At 41.7% G+C, this 21,823-nt stretch overlaps 1 protein-coding gene across 1 annotated transcript in view; it reads left to right on the forward strand.

Moving 5' to 3' along the window:
- Nucleotides 1-21,115, forward strand: part of Spata16 (spermatogenesis associated 16) — a 302,163-nt gene extending 281,048 nt beyond the window's left edge. Inside the window, exon 11 of the mRNA XM_021196748.1 lies at nt 20,822-21,115. Coding sequence (XP_021052407.1) covers nt 20,822-20,944 — 123 coding nt within the window. The 3' untranslated portion in view covers nt 20,945-21,115. The remainder of the gene's footprint in view (nt 1-20,821) is intronic.
- The last annotated feature ends 708 nt before the right edge of the window (nt 21,116-21,823 follow it).

The raw sequence follows: 21,823 nt of genomic DNA on the forward strand, positions 1-21,823 counted from the left end.
AGAGAGAGAGAGAGAGAGAGAGAGAGAGAGAGAGAGAGAGAGAGAGAGAGAGAGAGAGAGAAAACACATCCACAAGTAATCTGTGGTAAACAATTTAATAACCAATTGTCTCCTTTCGTAAACACATACTGAAGGAACATTGGTTCCTGGGACAAATGTTTAAGTCCAAGTCCCTCCCCCTGCCCCGCCCTGCCCCGCCCAGCCCCTGGATCTGGACACTAATTGCATAACCTTGGGGAAGTCATTTACAGTCCAAGACATGAAGTTCCAATATCCAACACAGTAAGTAACCATTTAATTGACACAGTATTTGCACTCAATAAATGTACATTTTGTTAAAGATTTTAATCACGTTGCAAAACTAGCAAAGAAAAATAAGACACAAATCATCTACATAAATAAAATGAGATATCACTGTAAATGCCGCAAAAATTAGAAGACTAAGGAACTTCTCGATGTAGATATATATGCAGCTGAAATGGACCACTTCTAAAGAACCTAGAAGTGACTATACTATACCTTGTCCAGTATAGTCTGAATGACATAGCAATGATGCCCCTAACCCAGAAGCACTGAACCTCCCTGCTCTCAGCGAACAGCTAAGATAGACAGACTTAGAAGAATTCACACCAATTCTATAGTGGCTTTCACCAATTCTAAAGTAGCAATTTGCCAATCTTTGTTCCAAACCTGGCCTTATTCTGACCTAAAACCAGAAAGAAAGAAAAAAAAAACTGTTCAGGTGTTTTGGAACCTGAAAAGCTAATATTCCTTGTGAATTTAGATGAAGAAACCCTTAAATTATTAGCAGATAAAATCTGGAAAAATAGAAAAACACCATATAACTAAATGGTATTTTATTTCACAGATGGAAAGGTGACTGAATATTTGAAAAATCATTTTGATCTGTCTTATCAGGCTACAGAAACAAAAATCACATTTTCTTTTAAACAGGGGAGATGGCTCTTTATCTGTAAATCCTCGAGGCATGAGTATTGGACTTTAGATCGCCAGGACACGTGTAAATTCTGGGTGGGCATAGCAGTTTGGCTATAATCTAGCTAGCTTGGGAAGGTGGGAATGGGAAAATCCCCAGAGCAAGAGAACTGGTGGAACGACACCAGCCATATCCTAAAGTTCTGGGCTTCAATAAGGCAGAAGATCAACTGAAGACCATTCCCTACATCAACGTTGGTCTTCCACATACATGTGAACACATATGCATACACATTGCATACATGTCACACACACATACACACTTTTGAAAATAATATAAGTTTAGCATTGTTGTAAGAAACAAGGTCCATACACAACGCTCATTCGCATTTACTCCAGCAGTAATCAATAGATAGATCACTAACAACTGCTCAAAAAGTAGATGTTTCCAGTGAATCTAACAAAGCATGAAAAGGACTTAGTCAGCAAAATCTATAAAACAGTATGGAAATGTCACAAGTAAACCCATCATTTTGTAGAACTAGCATGTTAATGTAAGAACAAAATTTATATTAAAATTTCAGCAAAACATTGAACTGATACATAGACAAATTCTCTAGACAGCGACAAAGGAAACAAGTTTTGCTAGGGAATGAAGGAGAAGTTGGAGACATAACTAACCAGTGAAGAGCACTGGCTATGCTTGCAGAGGACCAGTGTAGGCTTGGTTCCCAGCACACACATCATGTGGCTCACAAACTCCTGTAACTCCAGTTCCAGGGGATCTGATACTCTGTTTCCCCTGCAGGACCACATGCACGCAAGTGCACACACACACACACACACACACACACACACATTCACAGATAATGGAACATCTTTTTTTATTGGAAATAAATTTTCATACACCATATTTTATTTTGGATTCCACTCCCCAATTTCTCTCTCATGCTTACTATTTCCCCATCAAACAGCTTTACACCCATATTTTTTTCTCATTAAAGAGTCATCTTTTGGCAAATACTGAGAAATCAAGAAGGCCTAGAGAATATATTTTAGGGTCAGCCCATTCTTCTAGAGTATTTCAGTTAGTTCTTGAGGGGGCTGCCTTTATAGATAAACCCTGAATCATGTACCAGTGGAACATCTTTTTGAAAGGTATAACGAGAAATCATTTTTTGCAATTGAAAAATATTTTAGTTTTTTCATATAAGGGCAAAGTTAATTTAATGAACAAAAGACAACATGTTCAACAAATGGAGTAGGATCATTGATCTTCCATAGGGAGGAGAGAGAGAAAGGCATAATATTGCTACTTAGATGTAAATATGAATCTCTAAAGTTCTTAGGGAAAACAAATAGTGAAAATTTTTGGGATCTTTATCTGTGCAAAAATCTTCTTAACTTGATACCAAGCCACAATCACAACCTAATCAAAAACTTAGACTTTGTCAAAATTAAAGCTATTTTCTTTTCCCTGTGAGAGGTTTCTTAAGTAAATAAAAAACAAATTCAAAATGAGAAAAATAATTTAAAACTATATCTAAATATGTCTACATACAATGATGCTGATCTAACTGGATCCATATTTATCACCCTGTATAAAACTCAAGTGGATCAACGACATCTACATATAACTGGATACACTAAATCTAATAGAAAAGAAAGTAGGAAATACCCTTGAACTCATTGGTACAGGAGACAATTTCCTGAACAAAACACCAATGGCTCTGACTCTAAGATTGACAACTGATAAATGATGACCTCTTGAAACTGAAAAGCTTCTGTAAAACAAAGGATGTCAATAGGACAAAACAGCTGCATAAAGATTGGGAAAAGAACTTCACTAACCCTTTGGATAATATCCAAAATATATAAAGAACTCAAGAAGTTAGACACCAACAACCCAAATGACCCAATTAAAATATGGGGTACAAAGTTAAAAAGAAGAGAATTCTCAGAGGAAACTCGAATGGCTGAAAATCACTTAAAGAAATGTTCAAAATCTTTAGTCATCAGAGGAATGCCAGTCAAAACAACTCTGAAATTCCATCTTAGTCAGATTGGCTAAGATCAAAAACTCAAGAATAGCACATGCTGGCAAGGATGTGGAACAGGGGGAACACTCCTCCATTGAGGTTGCACTTAGAAGGGGAAACAAAGTAGTTATAAGAGGCAGAGGGAGAGGAATGGGGAGGTGTAGGGAGAGACAAGAGAGAGACCCAGAGACTCAGAGAGCCAGGAGAATGAATGGAAATAGCTGCTATGGGTGGGGGTGGGGATAATCTTTAGGAAGCTCCAGAGACCTGAGGTGGGAGAGGCTCCCAGGAGTCAATACAGGTGGCCTTAGCTGAGATGTCTAACAGTGGGGACATGTAACCTAAAGAGACCACCTCCTGTAGCAAAGCAGGACCCCCAGTGGAAGAATAAGAACACCAACCCACCCACAAAACTTTTCACCCAAAATTTGTCCTATCCAAAAAAAAAAAATCCAGGGACAAAGATGTAACAGAGACTGAAGGAATGGTCAACCAAAAACTGGCCCAACTTGAAATCCATCCATCCCGTGAGCGAGCACCAGTCCCTGACATCACTAAGATACTCTGTTATGATGCAAATACTGACAGCCAACCATCGGACTGAACCCTCAGACCCCAATGGAAGAGTTAGGGGAAGGACTGAAGGAGCTGAGGGGGACTGCAACCCCATAGGAAGAACAGCAAATATCTACTAACTGAATGCCCCAGATCTCTCAGGGACTAAACCACCAACCAAAGAGTATACATGAAAGGATCCATGGCTTCAGCCACATATGTAGCAGAGGATGGCCTTATCTGGCATCAGTGGGAGGGGAGGCCCTTGATCCTGTAGAAGTTTGTTGCCCCAGTGTAGGGAGATGCTAGAACAGTGAGGCAGGAGTGGGTGGGTGAGTGGAGGAGCACTCTCTTAGAGACAAAGGGGAAAGGGGGATGGGATGCGCGGGGGGGGGGGGNGGGACCAGGAAGGGGATAACATTTGAAATGTAAATGAATAAAATAAACATTTTTTTAAAAGATTTATTATTTTATTTACATGGGTACATTGTAGCTGTCTTCAGACACACCAGAAGAGGGTATCAGATCCTATTACAGATGGTTGTGAGCCACCATGTGGTTTCTGGGAATTGAACTCAGTACCTTTGGAAGAGCAGTCAGTGCTCTTTACCGCTGAGCCATCTCTGGCCTCTGAGAGGCTCTGTCCAGCAGCTGACTGAAACAGAAGGAGATGCCCGCAGACAAACACTGGATAGACAGAGGTTGAGGACTCTTATGGGAGGGTTGGGAGAAGGAGTGTAGGTCCTGAAGGGGATGGGAACCCCACAAGAAGACCAACAGAGTCAACTAGCCTGGACCTCTAGGAGTTCTCAGAAACTGAGTCACCAACCAGAAAATACACACAGGCTGGGATGAAGCCCCAGGCATATATGCAGCAGACATGCAGTTAAATCTGCATGTAGGCCCCCCAACATGGGAGCAGAGGCTCTCCCTAAAGCTGTACCTTGACTGTAGTATCCATTCCCCAACAGGGTTGGCTTGTCTGGCCTCAGTGCGATAAGATGCACCTAATCTGACAGAGACTTGATGTGCCAGAATAGAGGGACACCCAGGCGGACCTCACCCTGTCAGAGGAGAAGGGGAGGGAAGATGGAAGGAGGGTCTCAGTGAAAGGAGACCTACCTGGCAGGAGAGGCAGCACTTGGGATGTTTAATTAATTAATTAAAGAAGAAATAATCACCTCTAATAATTAATTTGTAAATAAATCATCAAAAGGTCAATGTTTTAAAGAAGAACATTATAGCACACATTTTAAAGTAATTTTATATTTACAATATTTTACTAAATGAAGTATGTGCATTCTTGTTCCAAAAAAAAAAACAGACCTAATTATATCTACATACAATGACGTATGCATATGTACACACACACATGCACACACACACACAAACTGGGCATGATGACACATGCCTGTTAAATGCTACTCTCAGAAAGCTGAGACAGGAGGATTGTGGTTCAAGGCCAGCTTGGGCTATGTTGAGACACTGACTCTGAAACAAATTAACTAATTAAGTATTTAAAAGTTCTCAACATTCACCTGTAAAGAAAATTGAGGTTATCAGCATGTAATCACATGAAAAGCAAAACCACAAGATGTCACTGCATGCTTGTCAAAATGGGTAAAATAAAAATATTGGCAGCTTTTTATTCTGGTGAGAATGTGGGAGTTTGATCATATGATCTTTGCTAATAGGTAGGAAAATACAGTATAGCTAGTTAGAATAGAATATGACCATTTCATTTAAAAACATACTGAAGGGAGAGTGATGAGGGGAAAGAGTGAGAGTAAGTGTTATCAAAGTACATTTCATGCATATGTCAAAATGGAGGTAAATCCACTATTGTGTATAATCAATATACTTTAATATGATAAAATAAATATGCAGCTACCACCTGGCCTGGTAGCTATTCTCCTAGGCATTTATCCCAGAGAAATGAAGACTCACACAAAACCAGGTAATAAATGTTCATGCTGACTTCATTCACAATAGCCCCAACATTGATCTAACCATCCTTCAATGGGTAAACGGCTGACTCACCCTTCTGTTTATCCAGAACACTGATGTGGTCATCAGAATAGACCTGGAATAAAGAATAGCATTAGGTAATGGCTCTGTTTAGGTAGTCACCTTTCGATGACAGAACTGATTAGTGGTCGACATGTTAAGGAGATCTGTGTCTCTTGCCTGTATGTGGCAATGTCCCTACACTTGACTATAGTACTTTTCTGTGTTGCAAAGTGGGCCTTAATGGACCTTGGAACAAAAGGTCCCAGATGCTTCCATGGCACTTCTTCTGGGAATACGAATGTATGACTACCTTAAAATGAAAAGTTTGGTAACATAGGTTCAACTCTTTGATGCATGTCTCTAGTCCCAACACTCCTAAGGCAGAAGCAGAAAGCTACAGAGTCAAGACTGACCCAGTTTACATAGCAAGATTGAGGTCAGCCAGGGCTACATAAACTCTGCTCAAAAAATAGTAATAATAATAAGTACATTCAATTTTCAAATAAGTTGTGCATTTAAACTCTACATACTAAATCTCTAAAAAAAATAAACATGATACATGAACTTTTAGTAGGTTCAGTCATTATACAAAAACAGTCTGAACAGTTTATAAATGGCAGACATCTATATTTTATTCCTTTGGGCTGAAAAGTCTGAAATCAAAGAGCTGGCAGACTTGTTGTATAGCAAAGGTCTTATCTCTTTCATAAATTGAGGTAGGGGTGTGTGTGTGTGTGTGTGTGTGTCTGTGTGTCTGTGTGTGTCTGTGTGTGTGTCTGTATGTCTGTGAGTCTCTGTGTGTATTCCTGTGTCTGTGTATCTGTGTGTGTGTGAGTCTGTGTGCCTATGTGTGTCTGTGTATGTGTGTCTCATGTGTTTCTCAGTGTGTCTGTGTATATGTGTATGTGGCCTTCATGTATAAGAAGGGACAAGCAAACTCCTTTGGCCTTGGTTCTTAAGAGCAGTGATTCATGAGGGCCATACTTCTATAATCCAATCATTTCCCCAAAGCCCTACCTTCTTATTTATGCTTTATTGAGTGCATGTGTGTACAGGTCTCCACAGACACCAGAGAGGGTGCAGGATCCTTTGGAGCTGGAGTTACAAGAGTTTGTGAGACACCTGGTGTGAGTGTGAGAAACAAAACTCTGGGCCTCTGTAACAGCACCAAGCACTTGTAACCACTGAGCCACCTCTGCCAGAAACCACCACCAAGAGGGTTTTCAGTGGAGACTATTCGAGAGATGCTCGTGTTCAAGCCACAGCATTTGTGTCCCTGGACAAAGTGATAACAACATTTAATAATAGGGTTTTAGCTCTATATTAAATAAAAAGTATTGTCACAGTGGACATTTTTAATCAATAGGATGTACTTTGGCATGGAGGTTTTGTAACTTTGATAAAATTTCTGGACCAGATGCCTGAGTTTTACATGTTGTAGAATACAACCAAATCCGCTGAGTAAGAAAAGAGACCCACAGGAGCTCACTGAATACTAGCCAAAAGGTAAAATCACTGCAGAATCAATGCTGTTTCAGAAACTGGGCTTATTTTAGAAATTAATTTCAAGCATGTTTGAAAATAATTGTAATTCTAATAAGAATTAAAATTCAAGCCATTAAGGGTGATAAATATTTAAAAGCATTTGGTCTAGAAATTAAGCTGGAACAGAGCAAAGAAACTTGTGTAATCAAAGCCACTGTGGTGGAGTGAAATATCTGTTTGGCTGCGAGGATTTTCAGCCCAAACTGCTAATCACCGAAAACTCCTACTCACTTTAAAACCAATGCTGCAGTCACATGTGCCTGATATTTATTCCTGTAGAGATCGACTCCGGGTGCTTGTTCTGTTTCTTCTAAAGGCAAAATCTTTTATAGCCTTTTTAAAATTCCATGCAGCCTCCAGTTGCTGAATCCTAACCATCTGTACCTGTAAGCAAACCCATTTGCACATACCCAATCCTTTGACCCAAACTACATCAAACCTAACAGGAGACCCCACATTCAAATCCCGCATCTTCTTTCTTTAGATAATTTAACTACTCACTCATGTTTGAGATAGACATCTTTTTTAAAAAAAAAAAAAAAAGATTTATTTTTATTCTTTTAGTTGTACATGTCTGCAAGGATATGGTTATGTGCATGTGAGGGCAGGGTACCAGCAGAGTCCAGAAAAGGGTATCTGATCCCCTGGAACTTGAGGGCATTGTGAGATGCCTGACGTGCTGCCTGCCCTATGAACTCCAGAAAGCACTCTTAACTGCTGAGCCATCTCTCCAGCCCTAAGACAGAGGTCAGACTGCCACTGTGACAAAGCCCTTTGGTTCAGGGGGAACCAACCAAGTGGGGACTCTTCAAAAATAAAAAAGTGAACCGAGAGACTCCAAGTCATGCATAAGGAGAAATTTGAGCTCCCTTCCTCTCCGTGCATGAGTTAATTGGCTAAAATCACTTGCTTGGCCTTCCATAGCCAAATGCCACAAACTGAGTGGCTTAAAAGAAAGAAAGAAATGCATGGTTCTGGAGTCTAAGAGTCTGAAGTGAAAGCACAGGGAGGCCATTTCCTTCTGAGTGCCTTGAAGAATCTATGTCTGTCTGGTTCCTTTCCGAGCTTCTAGAGGATTCCTGGCTCTCATTATGGGGTCTTGGCTGCAGAGACAAAAGCCAAATTCACTCTCATTGTCCTTTGACTTTCTCCCTCTATGCTATCGCCAAAGCTCTCTCGTAACAGGACACTGGTCATTTTACATTAGAATTATTGTGATTTATTAAAAAAGGAGCCAGGATATGTTTTGTCGAGCAAGGCGTGGTACAGCAGGCCCATGCTGAGGCATCCCTTCCCCAGAGGTACCAGCTATATGATGGGTATAGTATAGAATAGTTTATTTCGAGCATAGGAGGGGGAGTTGACAAGGGAGTAGAAACAGAGAAATACGGGGGGGGGGGGGGAGAGAGAGAGAGATCAGCCAGGAACCCATGGAGAGAGGAGAGGAGGGGAAAGAGGGAGAAAGGGGTCAGGGAGAAAAGAAAGTCAGTCTTGGTGGTTGGGGTGAGGCGTGTCCCAATCGCAGGAATCAGAAGAGGAATCCCGCCCTCTGGAATAGGTAACAGGAAGGAAGTTGGGCTATTGATTGGCAGGTGTACTCCAGGTGGAGTGTCTTTGGCGCTTGAGAGGTAGATCTTATCTGTGTGTACTTTTTGGAACTTATAAAAAGAGATAAAGTTGTTAACGGTATGAACATCCTTTAAGATGAGCTTAGGGAAGACAGAACCCTTTTGTGGAGCAGAAAGAACAAGAAGGGTTTTTTTTCTCTGTCTAGGCGACTGAATATATATAAATTTAGAATGATGAGAAATAATTTTAAGTTTATATTTAAAAGACAATTAAAGGAAACTCGAAAGTTTGATGATAGTTGATCATATAGTTTAGCATGAGAAGCACCTTAAGTCTATGGTTAAAAGATAACCAAAAGAAATTTAACTTTGTAATTCTGATAACTCATAGTGTAGACTTAACATGAGAAACACTTTAAGTCTATGGTTAGAAGATAACCAAGGAAAATTAAATTTTAAACTTGTGATTTTAAAAGTGGACTGGATAAGTGGAATGCTTTATTAAGGTTAGGCTAATGTATAAGAACTCCATTGGCTAATGTTAGGATACTGGCATAACAAGGGGAGGAAAGCATTTAGTCACTGGAAACTGAGTTTAGATAAGGAAGTAGCAGAAGGTCACATATGTGCAAGGTTACATCTGAACTTGTGAATCCTTTATCGTGACACCTGCGAGCAAGGCAAACCTGAGAGATATGGTAGTCTTAATTAGTTAACAATTGACTATGAGCTAATAAAGTGGTGAATTACCTTGGGGTAAGGAGCTAGCGGTCCATTTTCTAGCTGTCAAGCTGCAGTTAGCTTAGCTGTCAATGTAGTCAGAAATCTGGGAAGAATAAATTATAATCTAGATGTCATGTATTCATTAAAATAACAGAGGCTGGTCCATAGTCCACTACATAAACCATTTTTCCAGGTCCTGTGGTCTCCGTAGCAACCCGGACAGAGTCAGTCTGGCTATCAGTCCCAGAAGTCAAGAAGCGTTTTTCTGTGGAGTAGGAATGTGAGAGAAATAACTCACCTTGTTGTAGGCAACATGAGACATTTAACTCTCTGGGAATCCTCTGTTTGTCCGTGATCTAGGCCAAGCCCTGGCAGTGGGCAAGGCAATGGAGCAGTGTTTCTCAGTGGTTATCATTCCACAATCCAGGAAGTCTTGTTACTGTGCCCACCCATATCATCTCGGAGACCTTGTGTGTGGGGAGGGGGGTCACTTTTAGGCTTTGGAAGTCTCTGTCATAATAAGCTTAAACATTTAACACAATTAGCCGATTTTGACAAGTTTGAGAGCCAGTACCTAATAAGCATATCTGAACTGGCAATCTGTACTTGTTTAAGTACTTGTACTGGATTGTAATGTCAGTGGTGGAGGGAAACATTTAAGAAGTGGCACCATCCCCGCACTGTACCCAGCTACTCTGCTTCTGCAGTCTTACCACCTCTAGGCTAGCCCCATGCAGTGACCAATCGAGGTTCTCTTGCTGCAAATACCAGCCATTCACCCGCTGTCGTCAGCGGTCCCAAATCCCTGTAACCCAGTAAAATCAGAGCTCTAGAAGCTTATAACTAACCAGTCAGATGTATATATCAATAAATTCTCAATTCATAAGATGTCCACACAATTTACTCAGAACTAATTAATATAGATATAAATTGCCCACCTAGATAAGACAAATTGTCCTATAATTACCCATCCCTTACAAGCTATTCATAGCTACCTGTGGCTACTTAAAGCCACATGGAATCTGGATTGTCATCCTCTCCCTCCATCTTCCTTCCTTCTCTCCCCATCCTCTCTCTGTCTCCTCCTTCTCCCCAATCTTTTCAGCTCCACCTTCCCTTCCATTACCCAATCACCAGCTCTAGCCTTTATTTTACACGTTAAAGTGGGGAGAAGGTTCACTAGAAGTCCCCTGAGTACTTGATTCACTCCCTGTCTGCAGCCCCTCCTGGGAAAGCAGAATTAGCATCAGAATACAAACAGCACCTGGACCATCCACAATATCACTAACAAAAACAAGGCTAAACATATACTTAAGACAGTGATCCTTAACTCTGGGCAGTGACCCTTAACCTTTCTATTGTTGTAAATCTTCACATTAGCATAAAAGTATTATTAACCAAGGCAGGTTAGAAATCAGAGACCCCAAACTAGGCTGTTCTAAGGTGAGAATGCAGTAAGGTGGTAACTGCCCATAACAAAGATGGGGTAGCCATGGGACCACCTTTAACAAAGATGGTGCTAAAGCTACAGCTAGCCATGTGACTGCTCTTAGCTAAGATGACATTAAAGAAATTGTATAGGAAAACCTTAACTGCCCACAACAAAGATGGCAGACAGCCACGACGAGACTATCCCCAACCAAGATGGCGCTGAAGCTGCAAACAGCTTCAGTCAGCTTCAGCCGAGGAAAGTCAGCTGTTGGTTCTATCTTAGGATGGCAGAAGCAGCTATGTAACAAAAGATAAAAACAAATAATGAGATAAACATAAAGAGACAAGTGGAGTGGCAGGTCTGGCTGCACATTGGGATCCCTTCTCCTATCACACTGGGCTTAGAGCTGGTGCTGACTAGAATGGAAAGAAAAGAGAGAGCTGACAGTGGTGGTGGCAGGCAGGCAGGCAGGCAGGCAGGCAGGCAGGCAGGCAGGAGGCAGGAGGCAGGCAGGCAGGCAGGCAGGAGGCAGGAGGCAGGAGGCAGGAGGCAGGAGGCAGGAGGCAGGAGGCAGGAGGCAGGAGGCAGGAGGCAGGAGNGGCAGGAGGCAGGAGGCAGGAGGCAGGAGGCAGGAGGCAGGAGGCAGGCAGGCAGGCAGGCAGGCAGGCAGGCAGGCAGGAGGCAGTACACCACAGAATGGCTCAGGCTGGCGGGCTGGGGGAGGGGCAGAAAGTGGAGAGCAGAAGCTAGCCAGCCACGATGCAGAGTCAAGGCGGCAGGAAACTGGAAGCAGAAAGCAAAAATATAAATCATCAAGAGAATGGGATGGTGGGGGAAGCCTACAGAGAAATCTTGCCATTGTTTGGATCACTGGCGAGAGTTGTAAAATGTTTTGGTTTTGTTTGTTTGTTTGTTTGTTTGTTTGTTTTGTTAAGTTCTATTAAGTGAACATGTAAAGTTATTGCTTTGTGGATATCAGGGCCAAATTTAACCTGTGAATTTGGAAGCCTTTTAGACCAGGAGGCAGCCCTGCAGGGATCCTGGGAGTAGCATCAAAGACATACCCTTTCTGGGTGAGAGTAGAAGTTATTAATTACCCCTACCAGTGTCCTGAGGATAAATTAATAACTAGAAAATGGTGGCAGCTGAGCCAGGCATGTGCCCTGAGTGACAGCAGGAGAGCGGTTCACCGAGGCCTAGGATTTCACAGCAGTAAGAAAGGAACTGCCTCAGAGGAGAGAGGACAATCTCACCCAAGGGAAAATGCCCTAGAACAAAGGGTCAGTGAGAAGGACAGTCATGACTGTGAATGCCGCCATCCCCAAAGACACCACAGAGTGGCTGGGAGCTCAATGGCTCTCTCTTGGGACCAGGGGGACGTTTACATTGGCCAGTGGGGAGTGGGGAGAGTTTATTAATTTGCCAGTGTTTGGATGGATAAGTCTAGTGAGCAATCAGATAAGGCTGGAATTCCATGTGGCAGTGAGAGATGTGAACCTGCAAATTTTTAAATCCAAGTCTCATGGCACCAACGCTGTTTTATAAAAAGAGCAAGGCATGGTGAGGTGGGAGGGGTTCTGGTGGGCCCGTGCTGAGACACCCCTTTCCCCTGAGGTTCCAGCTCTATGACCAGTATAGTATAAAACAGAATTTATTTAGAGCATGAGACGGGGAGTAGAGAAGGGAGTAGCAGCAGAGAAAGACAGAGAGGGAGAGAGGAGAAGCCAGCCAGGAACACATGAAGAAAAGTGGGGGGGGGGGGGAGAAAGGAAAGAGAGGGGGGAAAGTCATGGAGCGAAGGGACAGAGAGAGAGCAGCAAAGAGAGCAAGAGATTAAGAGAGAGAGGAGGGAACAAACAGCCCTTTTTACAGGAAGTCAGGCCTACCTGGCTTGTTGCCAGGGAACTGAAGGAATGCTAACAAGAATGACCCTGATCTGATCTCTAGACTAAATCATTATTGTGTGCTTAGCTGCAAATAGAACAGCTGCACTGACTGCTTCAAGCTCAGGGCTCTTCACAGAAGAGGGGTCAGAAAAACATGGATGAGTAGGAGAACAGGAGCAGTGCTGTGAAGCTCTCTCTGTCTTCTGGACACAGCATGACTATGGCACTCAGGAACTCAACAGCAGCAATGGTTACCTGCCAAAGGGCTACACAAGGTCAAGCCACCAACATCAGCAACAATCCGGCAGGCTGCATGAATCTGACTCCATGGCTGCCTTGGTCTGGGTTTCTATTGCTATGAAGAGACACCATGACCAAGGCAATTCTTACAGGAGAAAACATTTCACTGGGGCTGGCTTCCCACAGTTTCAGAGGTTTAGTCTATTATCATCATGGTGGGGAGTGCAGCAGCATGCAGGGAGACATGGTACTAGAGATGAAGCTGAGAGTTCTACATCTGGACCTGCAGCAGGAAGGCAGGGAGCCTGGACCTGATGTGGGCTTTAGAAACCTCACTTCATCCAACAAGGCCACACCTAATACTTCTCAAATAGTGTCACCCCTGATGACTAAGCATTCAAATATATGAGCTTATGGAGGCCATTTTTATTCAAACAATCACAATGAGTTATGAAAGACAGAGGGGGGAAGAGAGAGAGAGAGAGAGAGAGAGAGAGAGAGAGAGAGAGAGAGAGAGAACATGAAAGTGATAAGGACATATCCTCTGAAAGAGTAGGAAGAGGCAGCTTAGGGTGTATAGGATCAAGACCCATTGCACATGTCTATTAAATTGTAATTGAATAAATAAAAATTAAGACTAAGTGTTTAAGTACTAGGAGTTAAGATTTTAACAAATGAATTTGAAGGGTGACAATCTATATGAATTTATGTTGAAACTCATTCTAGTAGTATTTGTATGTGGATTACAAGGTCCTAAGAGGGAGAGAGGTATGTACATCAGTTGGTAGAGTGCTTGCAGGAAACCCTAGGTTAGATCCCCAGCACTACATGGACAAGGTGACTGGGTGTGGTGACTATGTGGTAAGTTTGAGGCCATTCTGCCCACATGAAATCCTATGTAAAATGTGTGTGTGTGTGTATACATATATATGTATACATACACATATTAATATATATGTGTGTGTACATATACATATACATACATATGCATTTATGTATATAGATATAAATATGTATGTGTATATACAATATATGTATGTATACATATATACATATATGTACATATATACACACACAAACAAACAAAAATCAACTACCTGACAATTTATTTATTATTTTTAATTGAATTAATTTTTTATCATATTCAACACAATATATATTTTTATGCCAATCATAAAAATGGTAGACATGTTATTAAATGAACATAAATAGATAAAATCTTTTTATTTGTTTGTTTTGTTTTGTTTTTAGTAGAGCTTTAAAATCTTGGCTCTTACTGTGGTACAAACCCAAAATAAGAACAATTTTAGGGGCTGGTGAGATGGCTCAGCAGGTAAGAGCACCGACTGCTCTTCCAAAGGTCCTGAGTTCAAATCCCAGCAACCATATGGTGGCTTACAACCATCTGTAACAAGATCTGATGCCCTCTTCTGGAGTATCTGAAGTCAGCTACAGTGTACTTACATATAATAAATAAATAAATCTTTTAAAAAAAGAAAAGAACAATTTTAGACATTGGAGTTCATTGTAATAAGGCTGTATTTCAATGTCCCTCATATCACCAAAGGATTTTACCTCCATAGTAGCTGAGGTAAGAGTTGACAGTTCTGCTGCACCAAGGAATGAATTGTAGGTATGATTATTTGAATACATATTTCCTGCTATGGTCAAAGCTATTTGACTTGAGTGGTTGTTGTCATTCTCAGCCCACAGGGAACAGGTTACATTCATTTAAGAAATGGTATGTGTATCAAGATGTTCTATCAATGAAGTCATTCATCAACTGTTTCAATGAACAATGGTTCTGCTTGGAGGGTGGCACAGACGTTAGGTGAGGGTAAGATTCTGTTTCATTGGCTGTGACGATTTTGAAAAGTGTTCATCTCAGAAAAAGAGTAACTTATAAGGCCCTCTTCTTCAAAATTGATAACAATAATTATAAATATCAAGCAAAACATTCAGTCTCACTATTTGTTGTTCTCTTACAAGCCACCTCCCAAATTAATTGTCTAAGTTTCTTTTGGCTGTATAGTTTTGAAATATGTAGGTTGTTCTGAAAACCATAGTATAGTGTAAAAACATCAAATAAACAATCCTACTAATAGAGAGGCTGAGATAGGAGAAGCATGATTTCAAGACCATTATGTGGCACACAGCAAGACCCTATCATGTACAAACAAGCAGAAAGTGTATATGGATTGTACAATATTGGACCTATTTCTCCAATTACCAAATTAGAGAGACCACTGGATGACAGCCAACAAATTTCTAATTCCCCGTATTGGTTAATTCCAATTTTTAGGATATGTTGTTAATATTTATTTTCATATTAAGAGATATTAAGGGAAAGTGATTGTTACTTCCTCTTATTTTTGTTGTTAAAGATGGAATTATGTTTGTGTGGGTTTGTTGAAAGATTGCTTTCTTGCTTTTTCTACGATGTAGTTTCACTCCTTGTGTTGGTGATTTCCATCTATTATCCTTTGTAGGGCTGGATTTGTGGAAAGATACTGTGTAAATTCGGTCTTTTCATGGAATACCTTGGTTTCTCCATCTATAGTAATTGAGAGTTTTGCTGGGAATGGTACTCTGGGCTGGCATTTGTGTTCTCTTAGAGTCTGTATGACATCTTCCCAGGATCTTCTAGCTTTCACAGTCTCTAATAAGAAGTCTGGTGTAATTCTGATAGGCCTGCCTTTATATGTTACTTGACCTTTTTCCCTGACTGCTTTTAATATTCTTTCTTTATTTAGTACATTTGGTGTTTTGATTATTATGTGATGGGAGGAATTTCTTTTCTGGTCAAGTCTTTTTGGAGTTCTGTAGGCTTCTTTTATGTTCATGGGCATCTCTTTCTTTAGGTTAGAGAAGTTTTCTTCTATAACTTTGTTAAAGATATTTACTGGCCCTTTAAGTTGGTAATCTTCACTCTCTTCTATACCTATTATGCTTAAGTTTGGTCTTCTCATTGTGTCCTGGATTTCCCAGATATTTTGGGTTAGGAGCTTTTTGCTTTTTGCATTTTCTTTGACTGTTGTGTCAATGTTTTCTATGCTATCTTCTGCACCTGAGATTCTCTCTTCTATCTCTTGTATTCTGTTGGGGATGCTTGCTTCTATGATACCTGACCTCTTTCCTAGGTTTGCTAACTCCAGGGTTTTGTTCCTTTGTGATTTCTTTATTGTTTCTAGTACCATTTTTAGATCTTGGATGTTTTTGTTCATTTCCTTCACCTGTTTGATTGTGTTTTCCTGTAATTCTTTAAGGGATTTTGGTGTTTCCTCTTTAAGGACTTCTAGCTGTTTACCTGTATTCTCCTGTATTTCTTTAAGGGAGTTATTTATGTCTTTCTTAAATTCCTCTATCGTCATCATGAGAAGTTATTTTAGATCTGAATCTTGCTTTTCCAGTGTGATGTTGTATCCAGGACTTGCTATGGTGGGAGAATTAGGTTCTGATGATGCCAAGTAACCTTGGTTTCTGTTGCTTATGTTCTTATGCTTGCCTCCTGCCATCTGGTTATCTCTATTGCTACCTGCCCTGGCTATGTCTGACTGGAGCCTGTCCTTCCTGTGATCCTGGTTGTGTCAGAACTCCTCAGAGTCAAGCTGTCTCTGTGATCCTGTGATTCTGGGATCCTGTGATCCTGAGATCCTGGGTGTGTCAGAGCTCCTGGGAGTCAAGCTGCCATTGGGACCCTGAGATCCTGGTGTAACCTAGCTTCTGGGATCCTGGGATCCTGGGCATGTTAGAACACCTGGGAGTGGAGCTTCCTCTGGGTGTGGTGGGACTGGCTGAGGAGTTTGCACCCAAGGTCTGCTCAGGACACTGGCCCAGACTGAAAGGAACCTGTGCCACTGGTCTGGTGGAGTTTCTGCATGCCTGGGTCCCGCTGGACCCAGTAACTCCGGATGTTGGGACAGATGTGTCCTCTTCACCTCTGATCCTCCTGATGACAATTTCTTAACTTTTCAGTATGACTGCTAACCAGCACCCACAGAGGAGAGGAGAGCCTGCCCTCTACCTGAGAACTTCAGCTCCCCAGTTATCAGACATCCAAAATTCTCTGCAAACACTATCAACCCCTCATCCACATCACTGCAATGTCAAGTCAGCATTGGCACACACAGACATAAAGAAACGCTACCTGCCCATCTTGCAAATGGAAAAATTGGTCTCACAGTGCCCAAGCAGCCCAACACTGTCAAGCAAATAGATGATGTATCAAAAAGAGAGTAAAAAGCCCATGCCCCCACACCAGCTTATTCTCTCTCTTTATCACCCCGTGTATTTCTTTGTGTTTCATTTCCCTAAGGGCTTTATAGAAATTTCTGTCATTTGCAATCTGTTCTTAGTTATGTGAATCTATTTTCCCTTGAACCAGCATTTTTCTTTCTTTGACTTAAAAGAGAAAAATAAGAACCCAGCTTTACCAAAGCATCTCTCCTGCCTTTCAGAAAGAGCAGAAGCAAAAATTGACTTAACTTTCCTGCATACTGTGTCGCTGATAAAATGTTGTGATCTAAGAGAATGACCCCCACCTCTGAAAGTGTGTGTGTATATCCTTAGGAGCAGAATACGCAGATCTCATGTGAGTTCAGGTCAAGAAATGGTATGACTGGGTGTGACCTTGGAATTATCTGGGACACCCTTCTCATAATACAGAATGTCAGTAAGACTTGCATCTCAGGAAGGACATGGCTTCCCCCAGTGGCACCGAGCAAGGGCATGGCAAGCCAAGCCAAGTCGTGCTGAGTCATCACTGGTGCAGTTTGAAGCATGCCAAGTGCTCCTCGTTCTTACTGGCTTGGCTTGCCTTGCCAGCCTGGAAACTGGATCACAGTGATGGAGTGATGGGCCGTGGACATGGTGTCTGTTTATCTGACAAGGGGAAAGAAGGCCTCCTGCTGTACTGAATACCTCTATCGGTTGCACTACAGGGAAAAACAAACAAACAAACAAACAAACAAAAACTGTGTTCTGCATCTGTTCAACTCCCTTCCTAGAAAGTGAGGGGCTACTGGGGATTGTCATATCCTAGGTCCTGGGAATAAGGACAATATAGAATTTAGTTTCACAAAACATATATCTAAATCTTCATAAGTTATAAAGTAAAAACGTGTACCATTGGGGCCAGAGATATGGGTTAAGAGCACTTCTCTTGAAGAGGACCAGGGTTTGAGTCCCATCACCCACATTCTGCCTCATAATCATCTTTAATACCAGCTGTTGGGGATCTAATACCCTCTTCTGGCCTCTGAGAGCACCAGGGACACCCATGAGGCATATACATACGTAGAATAAATCTGAAACTTGTTTTTAAAACAATTTGTAATATGCAGAGATGAGTGAATTGCTGTGGGAATCTATGACTAATGCCCAACCTGGGCTGGGTGATGGAGGCATTGGCATTTAACCATGAATGCAAAGACAATACAGTCTCACAGAGGGAGGAGATGTGTCACAGGCCTAAAGCAGATGGAGTGGTGTGAGACAGCTGGAAGGGCAGTGGGAAGAGGTCCGCTGGGATCTGTGTGGGCCGCATGGAAGCCATTTAAAGTATTCTAACCAAGACAGACTTAGCCAGACTTATTTTAAAGCCATTACTGTGGAGTCAATGTGAGATTGACGGAAACAGCCTCACAAGACAGGCCAGGAGGGAGGGACACATGGAGGGACACACGAGTGCTCCAGCTAGACCACTTGCATCTGTTCTCCTACACACTCCTTGCATGTGGACTTAGCTTGCATTTTCCTTTCTTTTCCTTTATTTGGTTTTGCTCCACTTTGTTTTTCTCTCTCTAACTCTTAGCTTGTAGTCCAAGCTAACTTTCAACTCAAAATCCCCCTGGCTCAAATTCCCAAGTACAAGTATGATGTATGCAAGACCAGTCCAATATTAGATATCTTTGTCCCTTTTTTAAAATGAAAATAAACCCACTTTGCTGACACTGCTCTTACTTTATTACTGCTGTTACAATTGCCCAAAACAAAACGAAAGCAACACTCATTTTTGAGTGATTTTTTTTTTCTTGTTGGAGAGGGCTTGTTTTCATGGAAGTATGTTTCTCAGTTCAAATTGTATTTGAGTCGACTGGGAACATTGTAACTGTAGGCATGTTGACAATGATACATTGTCAGTGCAAATGACAGGGAGGTGTCACCAACTCAGCTAGCAAAAGACCAGTAGTTTCAGCCATTGAGTCCAAGTTGATGATTTAATGACTACTCGCTCATTACTACTGGTGGTTTCATTGTTTTTACTCACTAATTACCTGGACATTGGCTAGTGTAGAATACAGGGACTGCATGGAATAGTGGCCTGACCAAAGGTGATGTTGATGATTCCTCAAGGACAAGACATCACAAATGTCAGTGCGCTTTTGGAGACATTTACCTATCACAACTACAGAATGGTTCTCGGAAAGAATTGCTTTGCATAAATAAGTTATCTGTTTTCTTAAGGAACACGGCTGAAGTTTATATCACCTGGAGTGATGCGTCCTTAGCATAGCACGCAGACGAGCGAGCTCGGCCATTTATTACTCTTGCTTTGACAATCCGAATTATCTTTTGGATATAGCCCTGAATGATAAATCAGATGGTTTCAGAGCAGGACTCGAAATTGGAAAATTGAAGTTCTAAGAGCTTTTATCTTAAGTAGATGGTACCTTGAATGGTAAGTGCGCCGTCTCTGAGCTGAGTTAATGACAATGGGCTCTGTCGTGAGTGACGGTAGACTAATATAATGTGCAGGTTCTGGAAGGCAAGGCTAAGTAGGAATTGTATCTATTGGCTCTCATGAGAGCCCAATTCAGCCTATATGGAAATTTTTATCCTATAGTTCTTTAGGCAAACATTATGAAATATATCCAGCCAGCTTCCACTGGATAACTGCAGATTTTCATTGAAAAAGACTAATAATTTTTCTTCTCTGGAGAATTATTATTCTGGGTGTTGTTTCACACGCTTCCTTTTCGTGTGTGGTGTCGGTTGGTTGTTTTGTTTGTTTGTTTTTTGTTTTGTTTTTGTTTGTTTGTTTGTTTTAAGGAAATGTACTTACTTTCAAATTTCTCCTTAGATTTCAAGGAGCAATGGCTCCTACCAAGCCAATGTGGAATATCCAGTTTCCCCCTGTGTGGACAGGGTCCTATTACAGAAATGTTAGACTTGCCAGTTTTCCTCTGAGAGACCAGATACATTTTCTCTCTTGGTTTTCATGAGGGAGCTAGAGAAAACTGCCATGGTTATATTTCTACCATGCATTCTTTTGAAATCCCTGGATTCATTGACTGCCAGACACACCATGGAAGCAATGAAATGAGCCTCTGTATTCCCACTGTGTTAGAAGAAGCAGCTCCTACAGTGTAGAGCAAGGGGGCAGAAAGAGAAACCTCTGTTTCCCTTACATCCAACCTCACTGGGCTTGAACAGGGCCTGCGGTTGTGACTGAACTATAAATTCTTCATTTCCATGATCCCAAGGTCTGTGCTGGGTACTTTGATCATTGCTGTAACCAAACACCTAAAAAAAAAAGCAATTGTTGGCAGAGGTTTCTATTTTGGTGTATGATTTCAGAAAGGATAAAGTCTGGCACGCCTGCGAAGGCCTGGGTGCAGGAGCAGGAGGCAGCTGCTCACTCTGGAGCTGTCCTTGGGAAGCGGAGATCAGAGGGAAGGCAAACCCCGAGGCTCCCCCTGTGTGACCCACTCTCTTCCCTGAGGCTCCACATCTTAAATGTTCCACAACCTTGCAAAGGAGCACCACCAGCTGGGGCCAGGGTTCAAACATGAGGGCCTCTGGAGTCATCTCCCATGCCAACGTGAACACCCAGGAAACTACCACCACCAACAACAACAACAAACCCTCTCTGGTTATTTCTTCTAGGTCGGGCGACTAGAAGACTTCCTGTACCAACTAGAAGACAACTTCTTAAAAACTAAGAAACTCAGAACGGCTCGAAGGCAGAAGACAAAGATGAAGAGACTTCAAACTGTACAGCAAAACTAGACACTAGGGAGCAGGCTGCCTGAGGTGTCTGGGGAAGCTGGGGTCCATAGCCTCTGGGTAACAAAGGCTGTCACCAAAGGCCTCCGATGGCACCCCCTTGGCAAAGACAGTCTACGTACACTTCATTAGTTTCAACTGAGAGCAATAAATGTTCTCAACTTGTTGGACTTACTCTCAAATTCTTCTTGTTTAAAGAGCTCGTGTAATAACCACTGTTGCCTCCTCCTTCTTCCAGACTTGACCAAGGTATGCTGTGTCTACCAAGGATGCACGTATTCATGTGTGCTTCTGAGAAAATAGTCACGTGCCACATGCAGATAAGTGTCCCTTTAAAACGACAAAGCTGATAGTATACTTTCTCCAACATATGCTGCTGCGCTGACACTATCAGTTCTCTCATGGAGCGTGCCATTCCTTTCTCTGGAGATTTTATGTTGCATTTTACCCGATCTTTAGGTAAACCATAAATTCATGTATTTGGCATTAGGGTGAATCAGAAGCCAACTCAGGATATCCCAACTAATGCCCATAAGAGCATTCAGAAACAGGGATGGTAGGAGGAACTTGGACAGAAAGTAACATAAACAGTTAAGTGCAATTTATAAATACTAAGAATAATAAATTAGGTTTTACAGTCCCTCCAAAACAAGAGTATGGCCAGTACTGAGCACTTCTTGATGCAATGAAATGGTGAAGGAACAGATTAAGTAAGAGCCTGCTCTTAACGTATGGGAGGTTTATGTAGTCATAATAGTTCAAGACATAAATATTGAAATGGGCCATCCTTAGTGAGGTAACCCAATCACAAAAGAAGTCACTAGATATGTACTCACTGATAAGCGGATATTAGCCCAGAAACTTGGAATATCCAAGACACAT

The sequence above is a fragment of the Mus pahari genome, chromosome 4 (genome assembly GCF_900095145.1).
Source record: "Mus pahari chromosome 4, PAHARI_EIJ_v1.1, whole genome shotgun sequence".
Taxonomy (NCBI): Eukaryota; Metazoa; Chordata; class Mammalia; order Rodentia; family Muridae; genus Mus; species Mus pahari.